At 37.2% G+C, this 11928-nt stretch overlaps 1 protein-coding gene across 1 annotated transcript in view; it reads left to right on the forward strand.

Moving 5' to 3' along the window:
- LOC125485752 (DDB1- and CUL4-associated factor 12-like) overlaps positions 1-11545 on the forward strand; it is a 46437-nt gene extending 34892 nt beyond the window's left edge. Inside the window, exon 6 of the mRNA XM_048610452.1 lies at positions 5215-11545. Coding sequence (XP_048466409.1) covers positions 5215-5373 — 159 coding nt within the window. The 3' untranslated portion in view covers positions 5374-11545. The remainder of the gene's footprint in view (positions 1-5214) is intronic.
- The last annotated feature ends 383 nt before the right edge of the window (positions 11546-11928 follow it).

Raw genomic sequence — 11928 nt, forward strand, 5'->3', positions numbered from 1 at the left:
TTCTGCATCTGCACTCTAGTTATTTGACTCTACATTGTACATTCAAGTTGGCTTTTTGTACTTGAGAGCTGAAAATTGTTCACCGTACTCTTGACTCATGGCTAATGATTTATACCACAATTGATTAACACAGGTAGCCTACTTAAATAACCCGAGTATAGCCATAACAGACCAAAATTGAGAGATTGATGCAAGTATACTCTTACGTGAAGCCAGTATTGTTACTTGCATACAACTAAATTAATTCCGTTGTCTTCTATTGATTTCCCGGACAGTTTAGTTGCAATCTTCTGTTTGCATTCAAAAGTGACATTTGCTATATAGTAGTTTCTTAAAAGTTTAATTGGTACTTACAAATTGAATATCCAAGGGCAGTCTGTTTTGGATGGATAGGCAAAAAGGAAAAGGTGGTGATGTAGCTCTCTTACTAAAGGAAGAGATCAGTGTTGCAGTGAGAAATGATATCAGGACTGGAAATCAAAATGAAGAATTAATCTGGATAGAAATATACAGTTGGGAAAGAAGTTCCTGATGGGAGTAATTATATGTTCCCAAAATGGTCTCCTGCAGTGGGGCACTATACAAACCAGGAAATAGTGGGGGCTTGTAAGAAACTAGCAGCAGTATTTGTTGGTGATTTTAAATGCGTATAGGCTGGATTAATTAACAAAGATAGCTTGGAGGGAGAGTTTGTTGACTGCATTAGTGTTTGTTTTTTGGAGCAATATTCTGTGCAACCAACCAGGGAACATGCTATTCTGGATTTGGTATTGTGTAATGAAATGGGATTAATGAACGATCTCATAGTAAAGGGTCCTCTAGGGAAGAGTGATATAGTTTCGAATTCAGTTGGAGGGCAAGAAACTGGAGTTCCACACTTGTGTTCCAGAGTTAAATGAAAGTAGGCATAGGCATGAGGACAGATTTGGCCCTGGTGGAATGGGCGGGAAAACTAAAAGATAGGACAGTTGATGAGCAGTAGCAGATATTTAAGGAGATTCTCAGTTGCTCCCAATTACATTATATTCTTAAAAAAAAAGAAAGATTTTAAGAGGTGGAAAAGCATCAACGGCTAAACAAGGATGTTAAAGATAACATAAAGACAAAAACAAAGGCATATCACATTGCAAGGTGGTGGCATGCTGGAAGATTGGGAAACTTTTAAATATCAGCAAAGGGTTACTAAAAATGTAATAAAAAGAGCAAAGGTAATTTATGAAAGAAAACTAGTGCAAAATATAAAAACAGAGCAAAAGCTTCTATAAGTATGTAAAATAGAAGAGAATAGTTAAAGTGAATATTGGTCCCTTGGGGAGTTAATGGGGAACAGAGAAATGGCAGTCATCTAATCAATACTTTGTTTCAGTTTTCATGGTGGAAGACATTACCTTTTACTCTTGGGATGATGCTAATGCAGTAGTTATGGAAAGGGAGAAACTTAGAACAATCATCATCATGAGAGAAAAAGTACTGAGCACAGTATTGGGATTGAAGGCAGACAAGTCTCTGAGCCCTGACAGCTTACATCATAAGAACTGAAAGAAAGTGGCAGCAGAGATAATAGATTCATTTGAAATACTATTCCAAAATTTCCTGGATGCAGGAAAGGTTCTGGTGGATTAGAAAAATGCTAATATAACACCCTTATTTAAAAAGTGAGGCAGAAAGTAGGAAACTGTAGATCAGTTTAATATGTATCAATGGGAAATGGTTAGAATCTATTATTAAGGAAGTACAGTAATAATAGGACATTTGGAAAGTCAAAATCCAAGCCATCAGAGTTAGCATGTTTTGTGAATGGTAAATCATGTCTAACTAATTTGCTAGAGTTCTTTGAAGATGTAGCAAGCAATGCAGATCATGGCGATCCTACAGATGTAGCATATCTGGAGTTGAGGAAGGCATTTGATAAGATGCCATGTAAAAGATTCATCCACAAGGTAAGATCATATGGCATAGGGGTAATTTATTAGCTCGGAAAGAGGATTGGCTAACCAACAGAAAGTAGAGTCCGGATAACAGGGTCTTTTACTGGTTGGCAAGACATAACTAGTGGGGTGCCATAGGGTTCGGTCCTTGGGCCCCAAGTATTTACAACTTGGATGTGAGGATTGAAGCCAAATTTACAGATAGCACTAAAATAGATCGCAAAGTAAGTTGTAATGAAAAAATATGAAATTTACAAATGGACATGGATGGGTTAGGTGAATGGGCCAACAGTTGGCAGATGAAGTTTAATGTGAAGGTTATCTATTTTGGAGGAATGTAAGGGCAACTTATTATCTAAATGGAGAGAAACTTCAGTGTCTTTTGGTGCACACGGATCTGGGTGTTCTCTTGCATGAATCGCAGAAAACTGGTATGCAGGTACAGTGGGTAATCAGGAAGGCAAATGGAATTTTGGCATTTATTGCTAAGAGAATAGAGTATAACTGTAGGAAAGTGTTGCTGCACCTGTACAAGCCATTAGTGAGACTGCACCTGGAGTAGTTTACATAATTTTGGTCCCCTTATTTGAAGAGGGATGTGGTTGGATTGGAGGTAGTTCAGAGGAGATTCATTAGAATGATTCCAGAGATGAGTTTGTCTTCTGAAGAAAAGATGAGCAATTTAGCCGATATTGTTTGGAGTTTAGAAGAGTGTGAGGAGGATCTAATCGAGATATATATAAGATGCTAAAAGGGATTACAGAGTAGATGCAGAGAAGATGTCTCTTTGGACAACTTAGAATGAAAGGTAAAAGTGTGGAGCTGGAGGAACACAGCAGGCCAGGCAGCATCAGAGGAGCAGGAAAATTGATGTTTCAGAGCTCCACTCTGTGTTATCTCTGACTCCAGCATCGGCAGTTCTTACTATCTCTTATAATGAAAGGTATTTGTTTTCGGATAAAGGAAGCAGATTTAAAACCGCTAAGGAGAAATTATTTTTCTTGAAGGGGTCATGCATCTGTGGAATTCACTACCCTAAACTGTGGTGGATGCAGGGATATTGAGTAAATTTAAGGAGGAGATAGATTTTGTCTGGGCAAAACATCTTTAACTATGCTGCGACTTTTGTGCGGTGTTTACAATTTATGTTGCTTTGCTTTCAATGAAATATTTGAGTCTTAGATTTGTTCAGTAGTTTTTAAATCATAAGTAGCTGTATAGCAGGATTTGTATAAAAGATACTTTCTGCTAAATGGTCATCCTGGATAGGAAAATGCTTGATCATTTGCTGATGGGTGTCCACTTATCTTCTAAAGTTAGCATAAGTCTAATCAAAGTCATTATACTGAAGGGTATATTTCCGTGCTGCATGACTCTGTGACTCCAAGTTTTATATCCATTATTGATAGATCCTTGTTTTGAAGAGGACAAAATTTCAATGTCTTGGGTTAACCTAAGACTTACCAGACTGGACCCACTTCCGCTGTCACAATTTGCAATGAAATAAGGTCCCAGCAGAACAGTTTGGGAACCCCTGTGTTACCTCATCATTAGGAGGAGCAAAATTACAAAATATTATTAAATTAAATAAATTTACTGAGAGGATCTAATCTCAAGTGCAGTTTTAAGTCATAGAGACGTACAGCACGAAAACAGAGCCTTTGGTCCAACTCATTCATGCCAAACAGATATCCTAAATAAGTCTAGTCCCATTTGCTAACATTTGGCCCATATTCCTCTAAACCGTTCCTATTCATCTACCCATCCAGAGGCCTTTTAAGTGTTGTAATTGTATCAGCCACCACCCCTTTCTCTGGCAGCTCATTCCATTTACGCATCACCCTCTGCGAGAAAAAGTTGCCCCTTAGGTCCCTCCTAAATCTTTCCCCTCTCAGCTTAAACCTATGCCCTCTAATTTTGGACTCCCCCACCCTGGTGAAAAGACCTTGTTGATTTACCCTATCCATGCACCTCATGATTTTATAAACCTCTATAAGGTTACTCCTCAGCCTCCGATGCTCCATGAAAAATAGCCCTCGCCTTTTCAGCCTTTCCCTATAGCTGAAACCCTCCAACACTGGAAACATCCTGGTAAATCTTTTCTGAACCCTTTCAAATTTCACAACATCCTTCTTTGGCAGGGAGAACAGAATTGCACACAGTATTCCAAAAGTCGCCTAACCAATGTCCTGTACAGCTGCAACGTGACCTCCCAACTCCTCTATTCAGTGCACTGTCCAATAAAGGCAGGCATACTAAACGCCGACTTCACCATCCTGTCTACCTGCAATTCCACTTTCAAGGAACTATGAATGTGTGCTCCAACGTCTCTTTGTTCAGCAACACCCCCCTGGATCTTACCATTACACGTATAAGTCCTGCCCTGATTTGCCTTTCCACAATGCAGCACATCACATTTATCTAAATTAAACTCCTCCTCAGCCCATTGGCCCATCTGATCAAGATCCTGTTGTACTCTGAGGTAACCTTCTTCACTGGCCACTACAGTATTTTAAGCTATAACATATTTAGTATTTGTAACGTGCATTTCATCTATGATCTATGTTCTACGTGCTGGTTGTAGGACCAAACAAGAGACTTGAGGTTGATTTCTGTACCGTGCAATGTTTTCAAATTTCTGTTCTGCCACTTTGAATTGCTCTGTCAGCATGTTGAAAGTATCTTTGATCATTTAAGAATTTAACCGATGGTTCAAGAATGTATAAGAAGTTATAGCACTGTTAATAGGATTTCTGGGCACAATATATTGGATCTCTTACATACAAGAATAATTTATTAAATGCTTTTGTTAACATTTTTGTCCATACTGTTCTTTCCATTTCAAGGGATAGCTCCTTTATCTGTTAATTGTTTCATGGCCTCACTAAATTTACCTTGGCAGTTGATTGTGAAGGCCTTCACACCTAACTCTCATTGTCTCCTGTTCCAGTGTGTACATAAACCTTGAAGAGAGCATACAACCGTCTGGAGAACCCTGAATATTTTTCCTTCCTCAAAATGAAAAATGTTTTAGTCTTTACCTCTTCACAGGTTGAGCACAGACCAGATACTGTGAATTTAGGATTTTTGTGCGCTTTATGACTCAGAGATAATTTACTTAATCTCTGGGACACTGATAGAACATTTCTCCTTGTTTATTTTAGTATGTTCCTTGTAACTGCACTGTTGCTTTTAATTAGTTTTCATTGATTTACTTTTTAGATAATTGATGAATATTTTATTGCACTTTTAATTTGATTCTTGTTTTTATTTTATATACTCACAGAATCACGATGAAACATGGAGGAATTACTTTTCAGACATCGACCACTTCCCGAATGCAGTCTATACACATTGTTATGACTCCTCTGGAACAAAGCTGTTTGTTGCAGGGGGCCCGCTGCCTTCAGGTCTTCATGGAAATTATGCAGGCCTATGGAGCTAATGATTCCTCGTCATGTACTGTATTTGCAGATCTGTTGCATTTTATCTCTTCTTGAGTTTTCACATTGCAGTAATCCTTCCAGTGTTTTAATATTGTGTGAAATACACAATATTTTTTTCTTTCAATTATATGACTGTCTTTTATTTCTTTTAATTTACGTCAGTACTTCTCGGATTGTTTCCACTTCCACCTTGACATAAGTTTCTTTCTGAAAATGTATGTAGATTAAAACTGGTTCACTACTGATAGTGAGATAGGTTCCTTGAATAATTGCGTGACCACTACCAGATTTTCTGTGAAAGTTTGGAGGGGTGTATTGTGTGTAAAGGTACTTTGTGTCAATTAAATAGAAAAAAGACTTAACTGATTTTGTGCAGGAGTGATGCGTTACCTTCACATATATTGAAATATGTTAATGTTTTTAGTCCATGTTTCTAATGGACTTGTAATTCTACTTGTAACAATATGTTGAATGTTTTGAAGTATAGGCCCAATGATGCCCAAAGAAATTCATAAATTATTAATAAAGCTGTATGAATGAAAATTGTACATTTTTAAATTATGACATCAAGGTGTTAAATGCAAGTTTATGATGGAATTTATTTTCTGTGCTTTGAATAGATATCATATGCTTAGTTACTTGGTGTTGCTTGGAACAAGCAAGTTTTTGAATGGCAAAGAGACTTAGTTTGAGAGAACAGTCTTTTCAAAATAATTATTGTTGGGTGCAGCTCTTCCAGTTTACATGCCAGTTAATAATTGCTCTTTTTAACAAGTTAATTTGAAGGGACCACTTTACTTTGTATAAAATCTGCTGTGATATAGTTTAGTGTTTGCACAGAAACATTTGCTTGCATTTGGTTCCCTTATTAAAATAATCTCTGCCAGATTCAGGTGCAGTCCTGATTGGAATTTTTTTTGCTTTTGTTGAAATAGCATAATTGAAAATACCTTGGTAAGAGAAGAATTTTACAGATTAGGATGCAAAATTCATGATTTGGCTCGGTTTAAGGTGCATTTAATATTTGGTTAATATTTGAGACTTGATGCTGTTGTCAAACTAGGTGGAAAATTGTTCAGTACTATTGTTTAGTCCAAAATTTCTAAAACAAATATAAAATACAGGATATACTGAGGTCAGATAGTATATGTGGAAAGAAAGAACTGGTGTTTCAGGGTGATAACATTTCATCAGTACTGGTCAAATTAGAGATTAAAGGTTTCAAGCAAGCACAGGTGTAGGAGCAAATAACATAAATGAAGGTATGTGTGTGATATAGTGGAAGGCGGGATGATTAAATGACAAAAGGAATGAGTGTGGAAGTTGTAGGGGACAATGATGGCACATGGAAAGAGACAAAAGCTAGGTTTAGGATAATTGGAAATTGCAACAGCAAAACCATTACGAACACCTGCTGCCTGAAAAAATTGGAGTAGTGGTTGTGATCAGAAAGCTGTAATCTACTAAATAAAAAGCTAACATATCTGCAGATGCTGGATTTCAGAAACATAAACAGAAATTGCTGGAAAAACTCAGTAGGTCTGGCAGCATTTGTGGAGAGAAATCAGTTGACAATTTGGGTCCAGTGACCATGCCTCCTTGACTGACACAACCTGTCCATCATCTCTCTCACCTATTCGCCCCACCCACCTCACTGACCAATCCCCACCACTCCCTACCTATCACCGTCCCACCTACTTTCCCCAGCCCCACTTCTCCTCTCTCTATTTATTTCTGAGCTCCCTTCCTCCTCCCCCATTGCTGAAGAAGGGCCCTGACCCGAAACGTCAATCTTCTTGCTCATCTGATGCTGCCTAGCCTGCTGTGCTCCTCCAGCTCCATACTGTGTTATCTCTGACCCCAGCATCGGCAGTTCTTACTATCTCTTACCTGAAGAGGCATTGCTGTTCCTCAAGCTTGTGGAGTTCCATTGGAACCTTCATTGGAACCATAAGATGGTCAAGCTTGGAATTTGACGGAGAACTAAAATGGCAAGCAAACTAGAAGCTCTGGATCAAGCATGTGTACTAAACAAAGATGTTCAGTACAGCAAAGATACAGTTTGTATTTGGAAGAAATAAGTTGGCAGAGAGCAATCTGAAAGAATGAGACTACCAGGTGGTGTGTGTCCGGGAAATAACTCTAAAGTGGCTGATATCAATGACTGGGAATCAATGGCTTGATGTTCACTGGTGAGATTGTCAAGCAAATGTGGTTAGATGGATTTGTCAGTGTTGAGGTTGGGCCTCTGCACCTTTTGCCAAACAACAGGTGTCAACCATTTATATTGATTGACTCTCTACTAATATCTACAATAAGGCCACTGACTCCCACAGCTCCCTCAATGACCTTTCTTCTGACCTTGCATCATTTCAGGACTCTTCTGTTTTCCTGGTTTTATCAGCTCAGTTATATCTACTCTGTTGATATTACCACATTTATGCTTCCAGTAGGGTTTTTTTATTCCTGCCACAATAGCTGGCAGAGCCCTCAACTGTCTTCACCTTTTTCCATTTTGTCCTTTCTTCTTTTTCAAAATCACAATCAGGCTTCCTTTATCATCACCATTCACTTCCCCAGCTTCCATATTCAGTGGATCATCCTTTTGAAATCTCTGCCAGATCCATAACCACCTTTTCCTTTCCTGAAAGCATCCTGAAAAAAATGAGTACCTCTGCAATAATCCGGTCTGCTCTTCAGTAGCCCCGGAACCTGCTCATCATCTTATGGCACCCTCCTGTGTAACTGTGGAAAGTGCACTAACTATCTTTGCACCACATACTTTTTCACTCTTCCCCATAATACTACTTCCAAGTGAACTGATTTGCTTGCATTTCTTTAAGTTCAGTATTCATAATTTGCTGTTCACAAAGTACTTTTTCAAAACTGGGACATTTAAGATTGTTTTGCTGAACACCTCCATACAGATTGTAAACATGACTCTTAGCCATTTAATTTTTTTTAGCCCACTTGCTTTTTTGTCTATCTGTCTTTGGATTTATATCCTGTTTCAATTAAATTTAACAGAAACTTAAGAGACAGCAGTTCATCTTTCAGTTAGGCATTTTAGAACCTTCAAAAGACAACACTGAATTCAACAATATCTGATTATGACAATTGCTCCCACCTGTTTTGAATAGTAGGTACTGATAATGGTTTCTCTGCCATTATTACTCCTCTAGGACCATTCCTGTTGCTTCATTCTCCTCTTACCACCTGCTTTTTCCATGTAAGTACTCTCCTCCAAAAAGTTAGACCTTCCCCACTGTTCTTTTCTTCCACCTCCCTTTTGACTTCTGCACATGTCCAGCTTTCTAATTTTTTTCATTCTGACCAATAGTCATTAATCTGAAACATTAATTTTGCTTCTCTCTTCATAGATGCTGCCTGACCAACTGAATATTTCCAACAGCTTCTGTGTTCTTTTTTGATTTTCACTATCTGCAGTATTTTTCTTCTGTGTATAATCTCTGGTCCAATATTTCAGTACACTGGGAACTAATGTTATTTGGCTACCTTTTTGAGAGTCGTGCACTTGCTCTAAGGAGCAAAGTCATTGTCTCTCTTACAAACAAAATTTACAAACTGTAAATGTTGTTAAAATTAAGAAATAGCATGGTGTGTGAAGATTGTTAAAATATATCAAGTCATTAGATTGGCATTTCAATGTACATCTTTTGAACCCTTTTGAGTTATAGTTTTCTTACACTGAAGTATTTATATTCTACGTACAATGAACCAATGCCTTGGCACTATGACTGAAAGTCCTGTACTGAGGATAACAGTAGTAAGTTTAGTTCATTTTAAGTTGGAAGGATAATTCAACACCTATAAATTGAAAACTGGACATATAGTCAATGTTTGAGAAAATAAGTACAGAATGAAAAGAATACCAAAGTGAAATATTGCTGATGCTGGAAATCTACGAAACAAAATGCAGGAAATACTATGGCCTGGCAGCAACTGTGAAGAACGAAATAAAATTCGTGTTTCAGATCTGTGACCTTTCATTGGGACGTTTATGAAAAACGTGCTGTTTATTTAAAAGATAAGTATTTTTAACTTAGTTGAGAAAAGTATCACAAGATGCTGCTGGTTTTGTGCTGCTGGATTATTTTAAAATTATCTTCACTCACTCAGAACAAGCCAATTCTACACATCATTCTGTTATTGCAACACAGTTTCCTGAGTGCTTTCCTTTCATCTTTCCAGTGTTTTGAAATTAGATTTCCTGACAAGTAAAAATGTAGTCCAAAAGGAGATCACTTTGAGTAATTCAATTTCCAAATGAAACAGCATTTTTACTGTGCTCCAGATTTAATAGATCCCAAGTGTTTCTATCGAGCGATGTAGGGAAAATAATCTGGGGAATTTTTTGAGCAAATTTTTTTTGAGTACTTTTTAAACATCTTTGAATAAGAGCACCCAATTGTTGGCAATGCAGTTTAATATTTGTAATCAAATGCAGAGTTGGGGACCGTATAATGAATATAGTATGCTATGTGTGGTCAACACTAGTCTGTTCAAAAATGTGTTACACAGCAGCACCACGTAGAATGTAATTCAGGTATTTCATTATAATAGTTCATGCTCGTTTTGTAATTTTGAACAAAAAAAAAGAGTTCAAGTTAAGAATTTTTTTACAACAACCTATACAGGCAAAATGCCAAAGAGAGAGGGTTGTGATTGCAGTGTGACAAATTCTCTCTGATAAAACTGGAGCATGTGTACATACCTGGAGTTAACTGGAATTAACTAGTATAGTATGTCCAATTTGGGAACCTCACTTTAGGAAGGATATGAATGTCTTCGAGAGGATATAGAAAAGCTTTATGAGAATGGTTCCTGTAATATGGACAAATTGGAGAAGCTGAGATTGTTCTCCTTGGAGAAGGTCAAGAGTAGAGTTATTTGAGGTATTCAAGATCTTAAGAGATCCAGACCAAGTAAATGGAGATAAACTTTTCCATTGGTAGAAGGATAGAGATTCAGAAGACGGATCTTAGGTGATTGCCAAAAGAAGCAACAACAATATGGGGAAAAGGCTTTTGAAGCAGCAAGTAGTTCGGTAGTTAGGATCTAGAATGCACTTCTTAGGGTGTCAATGATGCAGATTCAGTCCTGACTTACACAAGAAATAATTGGACAGGCACCTGAAGAGAGAATTTGCAGGGCTTGGGTGTGAGACTACCTGTAATGCTTTTGCAGAAAGCTGGCATGGACACTGGGCCAAAGGTATTCTGTGTTGTAATCATTTTTAATACAACTGAACCACTTTTGAATGTTGGTGTTACTTGGTCAGTGTGGCCCTGCTGGTATAATATCAACATCACAAATAATAGCTGACAGAATTCAGCTTGCATTCAGAATTGAAAAGAAATCGGCATCATAGAACCATTCTAAGTGTAAATTAATTTCTGAAACAAAAAAAATCCAGATGCTTTAATTTTTAATAATGTTCTGATGCATTATGCTTATGTTTGTATTTGCATATTTTGTATTTTTTTGGATGAAACAAACTTAACTTTATATTTTTGAATATGAAAGGACTGAAGTAACTGGATGAATATTTTTGTAAAAATCTGTTCATTAGCTTTATTCTTGAGACTATCTTTTAAATAATTAAATTGAAGTACTTTTTCATTGAGTTTAAATTGAAAGCTTAGGGTAAATTGTCCCAACAATTGATCCAGACTTCCAACGGGTCAAGTACACATTGAATCCATGTGCCTTTAGCATCAAGCAGTAAAACCATTATTTATTGGTAAAATCTACTTCACTTATAAACAACATCGCTGGAACTGGGTGCCTGACTACTACAACATCGCAACTTCATTACTTTTTTACGTAATTAGTATGAGATTTTATCCCATGCCCCTCTTCCCACATCAAAGGGTGTCATACTAATAAAAATGATTCTATTAGTTAGTGAAGAAAACACAGCTTGTGGTTAAATTATGATCTTTGTACTAGTAAAATAATACTTGGAACTTGAATTCATGAATGCTATACTGTTTTAATGTTTAAGCGATCATTCCTTTAAATGAGCTAATTTTGGATTCCAGATTATCACCTTGAAGAACCGGACCAACATTGGTTGTTTAAAAATGTGTCCATGCTAAGAACAATATTTGCCTCAAATAAAAGATGCTGAATTTCACACCAGTGCAATTTGGGGAATACTCGAACTCTTTATTAGAGCACAGATCTGTATTGTAGTTTGCATGTGTGTAAGCACCACTCACTGAACACAGGTCAAATGTACAATAGCACCCAATGTAAATAATACCTCTATCATACAGTTTTTTTGGTCCAAGAGAACTCTATTAATTTGACAGAGAGAAAATGGCATTTTCCTCATGCTTGCTACTTCAAATCTGGGCTATGAGAAAGATTGAGAACTGTTATTTCCTGAGAGAAGTGCCTCGCCAATTGTGGATCTTGAAATAGGGATATTTAATGCCTGATTTAACTTGCTTGTGTTTACAACTTCATGATATGGTATTTTGGGCAAAGCTGCCATCTGCCCATGTCAAAAGATGATCATCTAAACA

This window comes from Rhincodon typus, chromosome 1 (genome assembly GCF_021869965.1).
Source record: "Rhincodon typus isolate 14 chromosome 1, sRhiTyp1.1, whole genome shotgun sequence".
Taxonomy (NCBI): Eukaryota; Metazoa; Chordata; class Chondrichthyes; order Orectolobiformes; family Rhincodontidae; genus Rhincodon; species Rhincodon typus.